Source organism: Hyaena hyaena, unplaced genomic scaffold (genome assembly GCF_003009895.1).
Source record: "Hyaena hyaena isolate Hyena2069 unplaced genomic scaffold, ASM300989v1 scaffold_44, whole genome shotgun sequence".
NCBI classification, from domain to species: domain Eukaryota; kingdom Metazoa; phylum Chordata; class Mammalia; order Carnivora; family Hyaenidae; genus Hyaena; species Hyaena hyaena.
Genome location: NW_024080676.1, coordinates 2,629,260 through 2,648,786, shown reverse-complemented (window position 1 = coordinate 2,648,786; position 19,527 = coordinate 2,629,260). Strand labels below are relative to the sequence as shown.

The following is a 19,527-nucleotide window of genomic DNA, read 5'->3' as shown; positions in this document are numbered from 1 at the left end:
AACTTTGTGTAGACCAGCATTATCCAATGGAAATGAGACCCCTACATCATTTAAAAAATAAAAGTATGTAACCACACTAAAAAAAGTAATAAGCAATGGAATTACTATGTATATATTCAAATTATTTCAACACGTAATCAATTAAAAAATTTTTTGTGAAGATTATTTATTTTGAGAGAGAGCACATGTGTGCATGAGTTGGAGAGGGGCAGAGAGAAGGTGAGAGAGAGAATCTCAAGGTGCTTATAGGAACTGTCAGCACAGAGGGGCTGGAACTCATGAACTGTGAGATCATGAGCTGAAATGATCATGATCAAGATGCTTAACCGACTAAGCCACTCAGGCGTCCCAACATGTAATAAATTTTAAAAATTAGCAAGGTATCTTACATTTTTTTAAAAAATTTTTTTAATCTTTATTTTTGAGAGAGAGAGAGAAGATAGAGTGCAAGTAGGGGAGGAACAGAGAGAGAGGGAGACACAGAATCTGAAGCAGGCTCCAGGCTCCAAGCTGTCAGCACAGAGCCTGACATGGGCTCGAACTCATGAACCATGAAATCATTACCTGAGCCAAAGTCAGACGCTTAACCGACTGAGCCACCTAGGCATCCCACATTCTTTTTTTTGTACTAAGTTCAAAATCTGGTGCATATCTCACCCAGTATATCTGAATTTGGACTAGCCACATTTCAGGTACTCAATTGTCCCATGTGGCTAGTGGCCTCTGTATTGCACCATGGACGTGTAGGCCTTTTCTAACCAGCTTGAACCATTATGAAGTCATCTTTTTTTTTTAAAAATTATTTATTTTTGAGAGAGAGCGCGCGTGCGCAAGCGGGGGAGGGACTGAGAGAGACGCGGGGCTTGAACCCACAAACTGAGATCCTGAACTGAGCTGAAGTCAGACACTCAACTGACTGAGCCACCCACGAGCCCCTATGAAGTCATCTTTTTAAATTAAAAAAAAAAGGTAAAATAGGTATAAAATGTATCATTTTAACTATTTTTAAAGTGTATTGTATGGTGGCATTAAGTAAATCCACAGTGTTGTGCAGGAATCACCACTATCCATCTCCAGAACTTATCCATCTTCCCCAGCTGAAATTTTGTAACTATTAAACATTAACTACCCATTTCCTCTTGCCTCCAACCCTGGCAGCCACCATTCTGCTTCCTAATTTGAATTTAATGTGGATTTGACTACTCTAGGAACCTCATAAATAAAACTATGTAGTATTTGTCCCTGCGTGACTGGCTTATTTATTTCACTTAGCATAATGTCTTCAAGATTTTTATAGCATGTGTAAAAATTTCCTCTTTTTAAGACTGAATAATACTCCATTGTATATATATATATATATCTATATCATATTTTGTTTATCCTCCATTCATTATGAAGTCTCATCAGCTTTAAGTAAATAGAAGATATGATTCTTATGAATATGGCCTGTGTAAGGAAAACTCATACGTGAGAAGCAAGTTTAAAACAAAGGCACTATCATTCATACTGTCTTATTTCTGGTTGTATATGATGTAGAGGGAGGTGTTGAACCTACTGTAGAAAAACCATATTTTTATATTTAAGATGCTATGTTATAGTAGCAGAGTATGTGTGTAGAAACTTCTAGAAAAGAGGTATTGTGACTTACTGGCTATTTTGAAGGAAAATTTAAATCTCTTCTGGCCCTCCTGGGTAAAGATACCATAGTGAGCATCAGCAAGAAGTCAGGAGAAACGATGTGTTGGATTCTCAGAGTTTTCGGAACATGGAAGTGATTGGGGTCAGAATCTGGAATTTGCTCATATTCACCAGCCAGTTAATAGATGATTGGGATTTGAACCCAGGCTTCTTGACTTGTAGTCTAGTGTTTTGGGGAAAGTCTGCTCGAGCCTAGCCCAGGGATTCCTTTAAGGTATTCAGTTCCCTGTCTCCCCCAACCCCTTTATCCCTGAGATCTTTTTCCCCTAATGATAACATCTTTTAGTATGTATAAAAAGCCAAGAAGGTTCTTAACATCACGGTTACAATGAGGCCACGGATGATGGCAGATAAATTTTAATGGTAACCATTGTACTTGTGTCTCAGTGCAGACACAACTCAAGAATATGTCTAGTGTATTGAGTTGTCATGTTATTACAGATTATTGAAAAAATGCTAATTAGTTGAAGTTTAGATCAACGAGTGAAGTAACTACATGTATCTTTTGGTTAGATTGGAAGCAAAGGAAACTGAAGAAAAGTAATGTAGTTTCCTTAAAGGCATACAAAGGACTGGCAGAAGTGGCTGTGAAGAGCCTGTGTGAGCTGTTGGTGGCGCTGCCTCATTTCAACTTTCACAACAACATCATTGTACTGATCGTTCCTCTCATGAATGACGTGTCAAAGTCGGTGGGTTGCATTAAGTGTATGTTGTTGTGGGCTTTGTGATTATAATTATTTTTTCTCTTTGAGAATTCTTCTGGAGCTATGATTTATTACTGAAATAGGGTCATTTTGTTAAACACGGTCTCTAAGAAAATTCTTTGAACAGAAACATAGTGTGGTGGTTCTGAGCAGGAGGTGGTTCTGCCCTCTGGGGATCATTAGGCCTGGCTGCTCGCAGTTTGGTCACAACTGCCTCCCAGGGCTACTACTGGCATCTAGCGGGTCAGGACTGGGGCACTTCTAAACATCCCACAATGCACAGGACGGCCTCCCCCAGTGAAGAACTGTCCGGCCTACCATGTCAGTGGTGCCAAAGTTGAGAAACGTTGGCTGAGTGTAACATTTTCTTTTTCAGATATCTGAATTGTGCTGTGAGGCAGTAAAGAAACTGTTTAAACAAGATAAATTAGGCCAAGCTTCCCTGGGTGTAATTAAAGTGATTTCTGGTTTTGTGAAGGGCAGAAATTATGAAGTTAGACCAGAGGTAAGCCATTCTTTTCTTTGCATTTTGTTTTTACATTACAACAGTTATGAAGAATTTTATTCTTTGTAGAAGTGTATAAAGTAGAAAATTCCCCAGGTATAACTCCTAATAATTTATTGTGTATTCTTCTAGATGTTTTTCTATATAAATATATCTACTTGTTTACATGTATTTTTGTCATTCATGTAAGAACCTCCTTGATCCCAAGATTATAGATTCTCTCCTTCCAGAAGAGTGTTAATTTTTATATTTAAGTATTTAATCCACTTGACATCTTTTTGCATGTGTGAATGGTATGATTGCAGATCTGATGTGTATATGTACTTTTTTGAAACAGATGGTCAGTTATTCCAATACCATTTCCCTTTTGCTACTGATTTAAAATGCTGCCTTCATTTTTCATTAAATCTTTACACAAAATTTTATTTCTGAACTTCCTGTTCTGTTGATTCAGTAAATCCCCCACATGTAATGTACTGTTTTTAGTAACCAGAGCTTTATATGTAGTACATAGTTCATCTGTAATGAACTGTAGTTCACCTAATTTCTGGTAGGATGGTACTGATCAAAATGGGTATTACTGATAAAAGCCCTGGACCTTCTTTTTTTTTTTTTTTTTATTCTCCAGAATATTTTAAATTACTTTTATGTGTTATTTTAAATGGAATTTAGAGTGAGCTTCTTTTGCTTCCTTTTCCCAAAATAATCCACACAGAGAATCTGATTGGAATTGAGTCAAAGTATAGATTAGTTTGGGAGAATTAAGATAGTTACAGAATTAATTTTTTTCTATTCAAGAATATATCTATGCCATTTATTTAAGGGCTTCTTAAAGAAGCCTTTTTGTGTTCTTAAGTGAAATTTTATAGTTGTCTTCATTTGGGTCTTAGATATTTTTATTGACTTCATTTTTAGTCCTATAGTTTTGATTGCTAAGGTGATTTTTTCTAGAAGTGTTTTATTCCCTATTTCAGGTCTTTCTTTGCTACCTAATCCCTTTCATTTCTCAAAGCTGGTAATTTCAGCTGAACAGCTAAAATGATAAATATTGGGCTTAAGAGAAAATATTTAGTGTTTTTACTCAGAACTGTAGAGTGATACGATACTAAGGCTTGAACATGAAACTTGCTCATAGGGAAACACTTCCATTTTAGTGATGCTATAATATAAACCACATTCTTTAATTTGTTGGGTTTTTGTTTTTTGGGGGGTTTTTTTGGTATATATTTAGGTTGTACGATGCATTTTTTTTTAAGGTATACAACATGATGATTTAGTATACTATATGTTGTGAAATGATTACCATGGTCAAGTTAATAAACACATCTGTCGTCTATTCCTTTTTTTGTGATGAGAATACTGAAGATTTACTCTCAGTAAATTTCAAGTTACACAATATTATTAACTATAATTACTATGCTGCAAATTAGATCCTCAGAGCTTATTCATCTTATAACTGAAAGTGTGTATCCTTTGACATTTCCTTGTTTCCCCCATATCCTGGCCACTGCTATTTTTAGTATGCATTTGACTTTTTTAGATTCCACGTTTAAGTGAGGGCATACAGTATTTATATTACCATGTCTGGCTTATTTCCCTTAGCATGATGTCCTCTGGGTTCATCCCTGTGGTGACAAATGCCAGGATCCTTCTTTTTAGTGGATGAATAATATTTCATTGCATGTATATAGCACAGTTTCTATATTTATTGATCTGTTGGTGGACACATAGGCTGTTTCTGTATCTTCAATGTATATTATGAATAATGCTGCAGTGAACATAGGGGTGCAGATATCTCTTTGAGATACTGATTTCATTTCCTTTGAATATATCCCCAGAAGTAGGATTGCTGGATCGTATGATAATTCTGTTTTAATTTTTTTAGGAGATTTCATGCTGTTTTCCATGGCTGTACCAATTTGCATTCCTATCAGTAGTATACCAGGGTTTCCTTTTCATGTCCTAATACTTGTTTTCTCTTATTTTTTTTTTAAGTTTATTTATTTATTTATGTAATCTCCACACCCAGCGTGGGGCTCGAACTCAACCCCAAGATCGAGAGTTGCATGCTCCTCTGAATGAGCCAGCCAGGTGCCCATATTAGCTTTTTGATAATAGCCATTCTAACTGGTGTGAGGTGATATTTCATTGTGATTTTGGTTTGCATTTCCCTGATGATTAGTACTGTTGAGCACCTTTTCATTTGTTGTATGTCTTCTTTGGAAAAATGTCTATTCAGGTCTTTTGCCCGTTTTTTAAATCAGGTATTTGCTTTTTGCTGTTGAGTTGTAGGAATTTCTTGTATATTTTAGATATTAACTCCTTGTTAGATATGTGGCTTACAGATATCTTCTCTCATTTGGTAGGTTGCCTTTTCATTTTGTTGATGGTTTCTTTTGCTTGCAGGAACTATTTAATGTAGTCCCTCTTGTTTATTTTTGCTTTTGTGCCTGTGCTTTTTGGTGTTCTATCCAAAAAAATCATTACTAAGACCAACACGAAGGAGCTTTTTCCTTCTGTTTTCTTCTAGGTTTCAGGTCTTATTTTTAAGTCTTTAATCCATTTCAAGTTAATTTTTTGTGAGTGGTGTAACATAGGGGCCCGGTTTCACTCTTCTGCATGTGGACGTCCAGTTTTCTCAACACTGTTTATTGAAGAGACTATCCTTTCTTCATTGTGTATTCTTGGTGTCTGTCTTTTAAAGTTGACCATCTTTAATCTGGAGTTATTATTTTTTATTTGTGAGTGATACTTTATGAGCACATAAAATCCCTAGAGAATACTCCAGTTGATCTTTCTGGTATCTAGGATGACTTCATGTTCACTGTTTATGCTTTTCTTTCTTGTTTCCATTCTGTGCTTTAAACTCTGTAGACTGAAATACTTTGCTTTCTTCCAAATGTATGTATTAGAACATCGGAATAAAACAAATGTGTAGCTCTCAAGTGTTTTTTCCAGGAATGCTGCTATGACTGCAGGAAGGCAGGAGAGTGTTTTCTCCCAAAGGAAATTAGGATTTTCCCTTTTGTCTTTGTGTTTGGATGGTTGCTGTAGTACACAAAACACCAATTTCCAAATTTTGGATTTTTTGAATGGCCTAAGGCAGTGGTTTATGGTCCCTAGATGAGCGTCAGCTGGGAATTAGAAATAAAAATTATGGGGCCCAGAATTCACTCCAGACCTAGTGAATCAGAAACTCGGAATAGAGCCCAGCTGTTTGTTTTTTAACAAGTCCTCCAGATGATTCTCATGTTTGCTGTAGTTGGGGGCCCATTGGCTTAAAGGAAAATAACATCTTAAAATTAATAACATTGGTCTACATGTTTGTTTTCTTAATGGGGGGTAGGAAGCTGATGATTAGAAGTGTTGACTACAAAATGGAGTCTGGTTTGGTAAATTAAAGTTGGTTTGGAAGTAATGTAACTTATATCCTTTCCTTCCATACTGGCCCATACCTTTTTTTTGGGCTATTGACTGATCCCGGGGTAATGTGTTCTCTCTTCCTTATACTCCTTACAGTGCATCATAATTTTATGTGTATTTAGCCAAAAATTATGTCCTTTTATAGACACAAATTGCCAAATATGTTTAGCAATAGCATGATAGTATTTTGTATGAAATGTGATAAAAGAGATGTGTCACAGTTTTTTTCTTTTTTTTCTTTTTACAGAGGAAGGGATTAACATTGTTAAATGCTTTTCTGTAAAGGTTTTGAGGGCAATATAAATATTAAGCTGTATATTGTGTTTTCTTCATATTAGATGTTAAAAACATTCTTGTGCTTAAGAATCAAGGAAGTAGAAGTGAAAAAAGATACAGAGGACATTAATAAACCGAAAAAGTTCATGACTTTCAAGGAAAAGAGAATAACTCTTTCAAGAATGCAGAGAAAGGTTTGGTTGATTTCCTTTTTTGTTTGATTTGAGATTAAAATAGTGTAGGCATAGGAAGAGATCATAGTTAAATATAAATATGTTAAAACCTAATGTTTACAGAATTTTATTTTTTCTACTTCTTGCAAAGAAATGTCTTATTGAATTAATTAACAATTCACTGGCAGAAAGAGCAGTAGCTGAAAAGATGTCCTTGCTGTGCTGGCTTTTATTTTTTTGCTCTTTAGATGGCCTTAGATTCATTGTGATACACAGAACACTTCCTTGACAGAAAGGCGACATTCTTATACAGTTGGCAGCAAAGTGGATTTTTGGTAATTGAACTACATTTCTTTTTTGGCTTATATTTAAAACTTAAGTTGAAATTCCAGCCCCTTGCTTATTTAGTACAAGACCTTGGTAACTTTTTTTTTTTTTTTTTTGACAAATGGAGCTAGTAATGGCACCTACCTCGTGGGTCACTGTACATTTTAATAAGATGATGTATGTAAAGCACTTAGCAAGTGTTTGACACTGGGGATGCTTTATAAACCTTAATCACCACCACCACCACCATCACTATCATTATTTCTCAGAACATTTCTAAACATCTTATTAGGGTTATCAAATTGCCTATAAAAACAAAACAAAACATTTTCAGGGGTATCTATTTTTGAATATGTCTAATAAAGTTTGAAAATAGGACAGAAGTACCAAAATAGATATAATAATTGCAAACAAATGAAGGTAAATATTTTAATTATTTATACCATACTATTCTAATATAAATTGGAATCCGTGTTAGGAATAGCATGAATGTAGCTGTGATGGGGAAACAAAAGACCCACTAAGAACATGGCAGCTCCTTAACTTTGCATGCAGGAAGGAAACTCTTGTCAGTTGGTCCCCTGCATCTCATGTAGCTTAGCAACCACTGTTTGCTGCTTTTACAACATAAGGAAGTGGAAAACACTGATATTTTGTTGAGTTTCTATAAAGTATCTGGCTTTATGCGTTGTATGTAAGTGTGTTTAGGAACTATTGCTATGACTCATTTCCATGTTATAGATGATTTAACAATAAGAATTATTTCTGGGCTCAGTGTGTTCTTCCCTTTTTTTCCTCTTTTGAAAAAATTTAAGTTATGGAAAAACTACAGAGAATAGCATATCTCATGTGTCTGCCATTCACAATGAGCAAACATATAGACTTAATTTGTTTTATTTTGAGATTTTTTTTTTGATCTCTTAATTTTTTTAAAAATTTTTAAAAAATTTATATCTAAGTTAGTGAGCATATAGTGCAACATTTCAATTTTGTTCTTGAAACCATCAGTGATAGAGTTAGAATCCCTTCTGTTCCTCTCCCCAGTCTTGTTCCTCTGCCTTTCCCTCAGGAGGCAGCCACTGTCCTGAGTTTGGTTTGTGTATACTGCTTCTCCAGGTCTGTGTACTTTTGCTTATATCTGTGTTCATAGACCGCCTAGGGTATGTGTTTCAGAATATTTATATATTATGCCTCTCTGAAGCTTTTTCACTCAGCACTGTATCCTCTTGTTCTTTCCCTGTTTCTTTCCAGTGGAAGAAGGCAGAAGAGAAATTAGAGAGAGAACTTCTAGAGGCAGAAGCTTCAGAGAGCACTGAGAAAAAACTTAAACTGGTAAGCAGTTTCACATTCTCTCATGCTTGTAGAATGTTTTGTTAAAGGGTTTTAACTTGAGATTATTGTTTCAATTTGTAGTTGTATAATCTTGGTTTATTTCATGAGGCTTCCATATGCAAGAAACTGGCATGATCAGTGCTGGTCTTAGGAGATGCCACAGTGCATGCCTTCATTCTGTTTGAAGCTCCTAAGATTGGGTTTTGGAGAGGGTTGGGAAGGGACAAAAAAGGGTGAGCTTTGAAAGTCATCTTTCTGGTAACTCGGGAAAATATACAAGGTTATACTAAAGTCATTTTATTTCTTTTGCCAGCACACGGAGACTTTGAATATTGTGTTTGTAACCTACTTCAGAATATTGAAGAAGGCCCAGAGGTCACCTCTCCTGCCAACAGTTCTAGAAGGTCTTGCCAAGTAAGGGCTGTGTAGGTTGAAGTCTTTTAGATTCCTTGTAAATTAAAAAAGACCAAAAAAATCATGAAACTTAAACATGGTGACCCCGTGACCTTCTCAGTTCTCTCCTTCTTTGTCACCAGCCTTTCCTTGAAATTGTTCATAACATTCTTTAGTTTTCTCATCTTGAACTTTTTATTTTTTAAATCTCCTTCGGTAATTCCTTCTTTCTACTTACCAAGCTCTGGGGCTCCCTAAGGTTCATCTCACGGTTCTTTGTTCCTTTTGTGTTGTGGTGAGTTATCCACTGTTAGTTTTGAGTGGTCCTTGCAGGCAACTTTTAAGTCTGTCATATCTCTGCCTGCACCTCATTTCTCGAGTCCTGTATAAGAAAAGAGAGCTTTTGGTATATTCCAGTGAACCTTTGGGGGATGTGAGCTAGAATAATGGTTTTTGTGATGGATTTCCAGTTATTTGAGGTAGTATCCTATAGAACAGTGTAATAGAAATATAATGTGAACTAGCTACATAAAGTATTCAGTTAGCCACATTAAAAAAGTAAAAAAAATTGTGAAATTAATTTTGATATATTTTATTGAACTCAATTTATCTAAAATATTATTTTGACATATATTCAGCATTATTAAGGAGTTACTTAGTATTTTTTCCATAAAATCTTCAAAAACTGATGTATATTATACTTATAGCATTGTTCAATTTCGACTAGCCCCATTTTAAGTGCCTAATAGTGTGTGGCTAGGCTGTCATTGTTGGACAGCACAGCTTCAGAAATAGGGCTGATGGTTGGAAGATAGAGAAAAAGCAAGTTCCGTTTAGGATAAGACATTACTTTCTTTATTTTTTAAATGTTTATTTATTTTTGAGAGACACACACACACACACACACACACACACAGAGTGTGAATGGGGGAGAGGCAGAGAGAGAGACAGAGAATCTGAAGCAGGCTCTAGATTCTGAGCTGTCTGCCTAGAGCCTGATACGGGGCTTGACCCCACGAACAGTGAGATCATGACCCAAACCAAAGTCGGATGCTTAACTGACTTGAGAGCCACCCAGGTCCCCCTATTTAAAAAAAACTTTTTTTAAAAGTTTATTTATTTTTGAAAGAGCCAGACAGAGTATTAGTGGGGAAGGGGCCGAGAGAGAGGGAGACACAGAATCCGAAGCAGGCTCCAGGTCCTGAGCTGTCTGCATAGAGTCTGACACGGGTCTTGAGCCCACGAACTGCAAGATCATGACCCAAGCCAAAGTTGGATTTTTAACTGACTGAGCCACCCAGGCACCCCCATAAGACATTACTTTCTAATGACTGGAACTATTTGACAGTGGGATTATAAAATTGGGCCTTGTTATTAAAGGATTCAAAGAGAGGGCCTACTGTTCGCTTTTCAATGACCAGTTGCTTTATTTAAAAAAAGTTTTTAGTCATACTTATTTTAAAAATTCAAATGATGCAGGGGCACCTGGGTGGCTCAGTCAGTTAAGCATCCAACTTTGGCTCAGGTCATGATCTTGTAGCTCGTGAGTTCAAGCCCCATGTCAGGGTCTGTACTGACAGCTCGGAGCCTGGAGCCTGCTTCAGAATCTGCGTCTCCCTCTGTCTGTCCCTTCTCTGCTCGCATTTTGTGTCTCTCTCTCTCCTCAGAAATAAACATTAAAAAAGGTTTTAAAAAATTAAAATGATGCAGAAGAATATAAAATTTAAAACACAGGGTCACCTGGGTTGCTTATTCGGTTGTGCATCCAACTTTGACTCAGGTCATGATCTCTTGGTTTGTGAGTTTGAGCCCTGCATCAGGCCTCAAGTTGGCGTGTGGAGCCTGCTTGGGATTCTTGCTCTCTCCTCTCTCTGCCCCTGCCCCTCTCATGCTTTCTCTCTCTCAAAATAAATTAATAAATGTAAAAAAAATACAAGTTTGTACTTGTAAAAAATTATAATTATGTACTTAAATACATAGGTCAGTCTGCCCATCTTTTGTCACACAAATGGAATCTTATTATGTTTGCAACTTTTCTTTTTTGATAAAATGGTTACTCTGAGTATCTTTCCATGTTTTGGCATGATTACATCCAATTTTTTTGTTTTGTTTTTACATTTATAACACTTTATTTTATGGATCAGTAATACTTTTATTTGACCAGTCCCCTGTGCTGCACTGGAAATATCTTCATGCCCTTGTGTGCATATATTGCCAGGTCAGAGGGTCTGCTCATTGTAAATTTTGATAAATATTGCCCATTTGCCTCCACAAAAGATTGTACTAGTACATAGGGAATGTACCACTTCTAAGATAGATATAATGTCAAAGGCTCTTGCACTAATACTGAAGAGATATATTGACTTTTAAGTACTTTAGCGCCTACTATTTTATAGTGTACAGAGCACTCTCACATTTAATATTTCAGATGATTCTCCCTCTGTTATTGTATAGTGTGATCTCTGTTTTTTTCTAGACATAGAGGCCCAGGACTGATAAGTGACTTACCTAGGATTGTATAGGTAATTAATGACAGAGCCTGAACTAGATACTAGGCCCAATATTCTCATTTTATTTTTAAAGTTTTCATAGGATCCATATTCCTATAAATAACAGACTCTTCTTTCCCATTTCCTGCCCCCCATTTTCTTAGAACCTGATTCTTCTGGCCCCTTTATGAGTTAGAGCAGCATGGAGTAGTTTCCTTGGGTAGTTGTTTGTTCTTGTTTTGTAGGACAGAAGTATTTCTGAAATATTATCATTTTGTATAGTGCTTCATCTCTTTTATGCTGGGTGTTGTCAGAAGGCCAATTTGAGTTAATGAAAAATTTCAATAATCCCCACCATCTCCATTGTGACTAACATTGAAATAAGGAATATTAAAAATATGGTTTTAAAGTCAAGTTTAATTTCTAACTGTTTTATTTCTGTTTTTGGGTTACCTATTAACTAAGCTCTGTTTGATTCTAGGTTTGCTCACCTTATAAATGTCGAGTTTTTTGATGATTTATTAGTAGTACTGCATACTCTCATTGAGTCTGGTGTAAGTAACTCTATTAATGAATTACTTTTCAAGATATAAGTGGTAATTATTATTCTTAATATCTCTTTTCCCCCTTTTTTCCCCAAGGATCTGAGCTATCAAGAAAGTCTTCACTGTGTGCAGACTGCTTTTCATATTCTTTCTGGCCAAGGTAAGATATTTTCTTTACCTTGGGAGGCTGTAATATACCTAATTGTTGTTTTTTGTAATTCAAAGGTGACATTCTGAATATTAATCCTTTGGAGGCTGTAAAATACCTAATTGCTGTTGGTTGTAATTTCAAAGGTGATGTTCTGAATATTGATCCAATGAAATTCTATACACATCTATATAAAACACTATTCAAGTTACATGCAGGTATGTACATTTATATATTGTGTCTTTTTTTCTTAATCTTTTTTAAGTTTATTTATTTTGAGAGAGAGAGTGAGAACAGAGGTGGGGCAGAGAAAGAGGGAGAGAGAGAATCCCAAGCAGGCTCCATGCTATCAGCACAGAGCCTGACATGGGGCTTGAACTCATGAACCGTGAGATCATGACCTGAGCCCAAATCAAGAGCCAGACGTTAAACCGACTGAGCCACCTAGGCGTCTTTATATATTGTGTTTTTAATAAATACTTACCTTTTAAGAATATCTTGTGACTGGTATTAGAGTCCATGAAAAATGAGAAATTGAAATTGGCATATAAAATGCTGGCCTCTGGTGTCACACATCTGTGTTTAACCTCATGTAGAAGTTGGAGAGAGAGAACTTCTGGAACTGACTGGAGATTTGATATAACCACTGCATCTCCTGAGCAGTCTGGCACTACTTCGTTAGTTAGGGAGAGGATTTGGGACAGGGAATGACCGTTCATCTTGGGTTTTTCTGGAGTGCAGTGAAGCTGTGAAATGGAAAAGCAGCGAGAACAGCCCTGAAGCGTATATCTGCTGTTGTAGGTGCTACCAACGAAGGTGTCGAGATTGTACTCCAGTGCCTTGATGTCATGCTAACTAAGCGCAGAAAGCAGGTTTCTCAGCAGAGAGCCCTTGCCTTCATCAAGCGTCTTTGTACCCTTGCTCTTCATGTTCTTCCAAATTCAAGCATTGGCATTTTAGCAACTAACAGAATATTAATGCACGTAAGTAGAGATACAAACGAGTAGAGCTAAGCTTTGGTAGGTGCGACAAGACAGTGCTATCTTGTTTGCATCCTTTTCCCCATTTACGTTACTGCTGTGATAATGGCAAAATGGCAAAATCCAGTGAGAAAAGAAGTACATAAAAGTACAAAAGGAAAGCATCTCACCCCTGCTGACACTCTCCGAAGGGAACCTATTTTTACCCTTCGTTGGGTCCTTCCAGCAGACTCTTTTATTTGTATATAAACACATACACCACATGCACACAGACAACACAGTTTTTTTTTTTATTGTGTACATTATTCTGCATTTTTTTTTAACACTTAATTGTTGGACACATTTTTGTGTCAGTACAAATATAAAGTACATGTTCTTATAGCTCTTCTATAAGCAAGAAATCAAAATAAATTTAAGTAGAGATAAAAGCACACAACCCAATAACATTCTTTACTAGTACTAATTTAATTAATTCTTTTTATGTGACATTTTTGCAGACTTTCCCAAAAACAGATCTGTTGCTTGACAATGAATCTCAGGGAAGTGGGGTTTTCCTTCCTGAGCTGGACGAACCTGAGTACTGTAATGCCCAGAACACTGCTCTTTGGGAATTGCATGCGCTGCGGGTAAGAATGCCCTGTTTTTGTGTTAGCAGTATTTTTCAGTGTTTCCCCAAGTGGTTGCTATTGCCAGTCCTTTGTATATTTTGTTCTGGCATGGCCTTTTAGAGAATTCCTGTGAGAGTTTGTTTGTTTTAATTTTTTTCTAATGTTTGTTTATTTTTGGTAGAGAGAACGTGCATGCAGGGGAGGGGCAGAGAGAGAGAGAGAGAGAGAGAGGGAGACCATAATCTGAAGCAGGCTCTAAGCTCTGAGTTGTCCACACAGAGCCTGATGTGGGGCTTGAACTCACGAACTGCGAGATCATGACCTGAGCTGAAAACGGCCACTTAACTGACTGAGTAACCCAGATGCCCCTAGAATTCCTGTTTTAATAGTCTACATTTCACTTTGCTCTTACTATTCTTTAAAATGTTGAGGTACATTTTCTAAGGAAGCAGAAAATGACAATTTTGGGCGGATGCGGTTTAAAAGATTTATTGCAGTCTTTCCCCATAATTGTTCAGAACGGAAGATCGATATTGGGTCTGACCTGAGGAGACTGACATCACCCCGGTTTCACCCCGGTTTGTGTTGTGATCTGATGGTGTGGATGCATAGGAGAAGGCTCGGAGCAAATACGTTTCAGGAAACCTGTTGTAAACTAACTTTTTTCACTCTAGAAGAGAAATTGCTTTTTGATTTTTTTTCTTTTTTTTTTACTGTAAAAGCAAGACTAAGCTACGTCAGTGGTAACTTGGTCATCAAACAGATTTATGTTGTCATCCTCTGAGCAAAGAGAATATTTGTCGGGATATGCTTATTGTGAATTACATATATGATTTAAAAGTGTTTATTAAGGAAAATCATTGCTGCAGCTAGTGTTTCATAAAGTACTGACCTGTGCAAACTGTGGTCGTTCTTGCCCTTCAGAGACATTACCATCCCGTCGTGCAGAGGTTTGCAGCTCACCTGATTGCCGGAGCACCTTCTGAAGGCTCGGAAGCGCTCAAACCAGAGTTGAGCCGGAGGTAATAGTCAGCACTGCCTTATTATCAGACTACATGTTGTAGTCGAGTGCTCTTTGCTATGAGAAATCTGCTCTATAAAGTAATAGATTTTAAAATATAAAGTGCCAGGGGCGCCTGGGTGGCTTAGTTGGTTAAGCGTCTGACTTCGGCTCAGGTCATGATCTCACGGTTCATGGGTTCAAGCCCTGCGTCGGGCTCTGTCCTGGCAGCTAGCTCAAAGCCTGGAGCCTGTTTTGGATTCTGTGTCTCCCTTTCTGACTCTCCCCTACTCACGCTGTCTCTCTCTCTCTCTATCAGAAATAAAACATAAAAAAAATTTTTTTTTTTTAAATATAAAGTGCCAGTTGATCTGGATTTGGTCTCACTTCACCTTCTTGAATTGTTCCAAGTAGAAAACATGTCGCCTGTAATTTTGTAAGCGTGTTTTTGTTAATTTGTTTTTGGAAATCACTTAATGTTTTTTTTTTGTTGTTGTTCTAAAAAATTTCACACAGGGGTGCCTGTTCTCTTACTTTTAATGTTTATTTTCGAGAGAGAGAGACTGAGCATGAGCTGAGGAGGGGCAGACATAGAATTGGAAGCAGCCTCCAGGCTCTGATCTGTAGCATCAAGCCCAGTGCGGGGCTCGAACTCACAGGCTGTGAGATCATTGGATGCTTAACTGACTGAGCCACCCCGGCACCCCTGTTTTTATTTATTTTTTTAAGTTTATTTGTTTTGAAAGAGAGATAACAAGTAAGGGAGGGGCAGAGATGGGGGTGAACAGAGGATCCAAAGCTGGCTCTGCTGATAGGCAGAGAGCCCGATGTGGGGCTCCAACTCATGAGTCTTGGGATCATGACCTGAGCTGAAGTTGGACACTTAACTGACTGAGCCACCCAGGTGCCCTCAGCCTTTTCTTTTAAAAGGGAGAGGAAGGAGAAAACATTGTCAGTTTTCTTATTCATGTTCCTTTTATGGCATGTTTTTGTCTGAGACTTTGAATGTTTGCCTCATTTATGCCAGAAATTTCCTTCTCTGGAGGGAGACAGAGGATGGGTTTATTACAAAAGCTTGAGAAAGGATACTCCTGGTGGTCTTGCCCTGATCTGTTGTAGGCCTTTACCAATTTCCTTCAGTGAATGTGAACCAACCCCAAATCACTAAGGATTCATTTCCACCCATGGGTATGGACATTTAATCTAGGCCAATAACTGAAGGATTGAGCTGTTTGAAAGCCATGGAGGATAACTTCTCTGGCCTCCCATGACTTAGTTACATATTGTTCACATAACTGGTTGAGTTGGGATTTGATCACATTAAGCTGGAGGTCTTCTGCTCAGCCTTATCTTTGTCTAGCCCTGTATTTCTAAATGCACACCAGATCTCTCTGAGGTGGATTTAGTTGGATAACATTGTCATTACATGGGAATTTAGGATTGATTTTATATGAATGTGTTGGTTTGTTGGTTTTAAGAGCAGGATTATGTTAGCCCTCACTGTATGTTTAGAATAATGAGTCGTCCTCTTTGGGTACGGTCTAATTATTTTTAAGTTCTACAGATACAGTGATGTCTTTACTTTTCTTCTGTGATTATAGATCTGCTACAGAACTTTTTGAGACTTACAGCATGGCTACAATGACATTCAATCCTCCTGTTCAAGCTTCAAGTTCCAAAAGGAAGGTATGTGATAATTTTCGTATTTTTTTTAAAAAATGAAATAAAAAACTAAGGATGTCTCTTATTAAATGATTCCAACTTGCTTAATTGTGTTATAGGTACCTTTTTTTTTTTCTTTTTCCTCATGTTTAGGAGTTGACAGTAGATCTGTGGGTTTGAGATTCTCTGGAGACAGTCATGAGACTGTTTCGTTCAGTATAGAGATGTCTAAGACCCAGCACATGTCAGTATTATGTTTCAAGTGTTGGCCTGGGGTCAGCTGTTACCATTTTGCTCACAGATTGGCTTTTCTTCCAGGCATAAAAACTTTTAACATGAGGTACTTATAATATTTTTGCAGGATGAAGTTTTACAAGGGGATACATTTTTGAATGAAGATTTAAATCAATTAATCAAAAGACATTGCAGTGAAGTCTCTACTCACATGCCTCTGGATTTCAGCAGATACTTGACAACATCACTACAGAGATAGAAGAGTGAAAGGCCCATGGGCTTTCTTGTATATTTGTATTTGTTTAGATGCACATAGAGACATATTTTTAATTTAGGACATTCTCTTTTTACATAAAGAAAGCTTCCTAAGAAACTTAACAGCGTTGGCATAGTTACCCTTTGCATGGCAACAGGGTTCTGCCCCAATTCTGAAAATGTCATTAAGGAGAATTGAGAGCCCCCTACCCCCCGTATTTGGAAGTTTCTTAATTATGGTGCCTTTTTAAGACTTAATATACATCTTAAGCTATACTTAAAAAAAAAAAAAAAATCTTTAGAGTGAATTTAATTGAATTTGTTGCTAGATTAAAACGAGGGCATAGAGCACAGAAAAATCAAGACCATGAGATTGCCTTTTACCATTCAGCTACTCTTAATGACCAAAACTTTTTTTCCCCTTTTTTTTTTTTAAATTAATGTTGTGGTTTTTTTTTTTTAATGTTTTATTTATTTCTAAGAGAGAGAGAGAGAGACAGCGTGAGCAGGGGAGGGTCAGAGAGAGAGGGAGTGACAGACTCTGAAACAGGCTCCAGGCTCTGAGCTGGCAGTCAGCATAGAGCCCGACGCGGGGCTCAAACCCACGAACCGCGAGATCATGACCTAAGCGAAAGTCAGACGCTTAACCAATTAAGCCACCCAGGCGCCCCCTTTTTTTTCCCTTTTGATGTTTATTTATTTATTTTGAGAGAGAGAGAGAGTACAAGCAGGCAAGAGCAGAGAGAAAAGGAGAGAGCAAATCCTAAGCAGGCTCTATGCTATCAGCGCAGAGCCTGATGTGGAGCTCAATCCCATCAGCCCCCATGAGATCATGACCTGAGTTGAAATCAAGAGTTAGACACTTAACTTGACTGAGCCACCCAGGCACCCTGACCAAAAACTCCTTCTAATGAAATAAATACATATTTTTTGCAACACTGTAGATGGAAATAAGAAAAATTCTATATTTGAGTGAATATATTTTTATGAAGATTTTTGAGAAAAGAGAAAATAGCTTGAAATTGGACATCATTGGCTCTTGCTGGATGATACGCTTCAAGAAGTAATCAAATTTGATCTTTTAAAAAAAAGGATGAGAGTGTTCAGTATGGCTACTTACAAAGAAAGGTTGAATGTAATTCTGGTTTCTTCAAACTTCTTCACATTTTCTGATGTGCTCTGGAGGGTGATGGGAGAAGAACTGCTCCTGGGTGGAAAAACCAGGTCTAAGACTTAACTCTATTTAAGGGTAATGGTGCCTACTGAAGGGCTTTTCTTCTTCTTTTCCTCCTACCCCCCTCCCTCTCTCCCTTCCTCCCCTCCTCTACCCCCTCTTCCCCCTTTGTACAGATATAATCCTCTTCTTTATGAATATAATTAAAAGCAATATTTTACCCAAGATACTGTGTTATTCTAGGAATGACCTCTGAAATAAGTTTTTGTTACAACCAGGTTATAAATATTCTCTACTGTGAATAATTGAATAAAACAAGCTACCTTTTTTCTGCTTCCTATTTTTTTTTTTCTGTTTTGAGAGAGAGAGAGAGATGGGGGAGGGGCAGAGAGGGCAAGAGGGAATCCCAAGCAGGCTCCACACTGTCAGTGCAGAGCCCTGATGCAAGGCTCAGTCTCAAAAATGAGGAGATCATGACCTGAGCTGAGCCACCCTAGAGCCCTGGCCTGCTTTTTTTTTTTTTTTTTTTTTTAAGTTTGTTTATTTAAGCAATCTGCACACCCAGCGTGGGGCTCGAACTCATGGTCCTGAGATCAAGAGCCGCATGCTCTACTGACTAAGCCAGCCAGGCACTCCTCTGCTTCTTGTTCTTGTGATAATTTTAAAAAAATGCACAGCATGTCCAACTAAATAGATCTCTATGTCTTCAAAACTATAAAAGCCAATCCCTTTGTTCTAGAGCTTAAAGCCCTTTTCCCCCCTCATAAAGTAAGTGAAAATAGAAAATGACTTAATTGATATATTATTTTTATATATATTTGTATATGTGGTTTTTAAAAAGTTTTTTGTAGGCTTGATTATTTAATGAAAATGTACAATTTAATATATAAATATTTGCTTTTAAACCACATTGTAGATATAAAACCAAGTCCATAAATGTTATGAATAGATGTTTGGACGACCACATGGTCTTTCCCCATCAGTGCACAAATGGCCAATGCATGTCACAAATCATTTATTTTCCAAACATATACAAATACATTTATATTTCACTTTGGCAGCAGAAACTGTAGTTCAGGTGAAAAACCAATTTTGAAGTAAAAATTCATCAACAATTTCATACTTGTATTATGTTTTTAACCTTCTAGTTACACATATAGAGAATCACAGTGGGACCATAAAATTATACATCTAGTATTTGAATACCCTTTATGAATTTGAGAATGAAATTCTCTAATCTATTTGTGCATAAACTCACATGGCCTGTGTTTTCATTCTCAGAACTATCATAGTAACACACACACACACACACACACACACACACAAACACAAACACACACATCCTGAGGCTATAACTAGCTTACAGCCTTGATATATTTTTTTAACTAGACCAATATCGAGCACCTACTATGTGCTTAGCACTATGCTAGGCACTTAAAAGTGAAGTGCGGTAATAATGAGTGTAGGACACAGCTTCAGTCTTCCATGGTCTTGCATGCTAATTCAGGTCATTCACACAACATGAAAATAAATGCAACATTACCTAATTCAGTGTCAGAGTGAATTATTTCAAAGTTCAGAGACTTAGGAAAGATTTCATA

The 19,527-nt window shown here is 37.1% G+C and overlaps 1 protein-coding gene across 3 annotated transcripts in view; it reads left to right on the top strand.

Annotated features, from left to right (window-relative positions):
• The window catches only part of NOC3L (NOC3 like DNA replication regulator), a 28,609-nt gene extending 11,327 nt beyond the window's left edge, over nucleotides 1-17,282 (top strand). The window contains exons 9-22 of one of the 3 annotated variants that reach the window (XM_039230156.1): nucleotides 2,212-2,387; nucleotides 2,779-2,907; nucleotides 6,669-6,800; nucleotides 8,358-8,438; nucleotides 8,752-8,852; nucleotides 11,802-11,874; nucleotides 11,962-12,025; nucleotides 12,160-12,231; nucleotides 12,815-12,996; nucleotides 13,491-13,619; nucleotides 14,526-14,623; nucleotides 16,203-16,287; nucleotides 16,625-16,752; nucleotides 17,236-17,282. In XM_039230156.1, coding sequence (XP_039086087.1) covers nucleotides 2,212-2,387; nucleotides 2,779-2,907; nucleotides 6,669-6,800; nucleotides 8,358-8,438; nucleotides 8,752-8,852; nucleotides 11,802-11,874; nucleotides 11,962-12,025; nucleotides 12,160-12,231; nucleotides 12,815-12,996; nucleotides 13,491-13,619; nucleotides 14,526-14,623; nucleotides 16,203-16,287; nucleotides 16,625-16,752; nucleotides 17,236-17,257 — 1,472 coding nt within the window. In that variant the 3' untranslated portion in view covers nucleotides 17,258-17,282. The other 2 variants (XM_039230158.1, XM_039230157.1) reach the window with 2 other exon arrangements.
• Nucleotides 17,283-19,527: the final 2,245 nt, after the last annotated feature.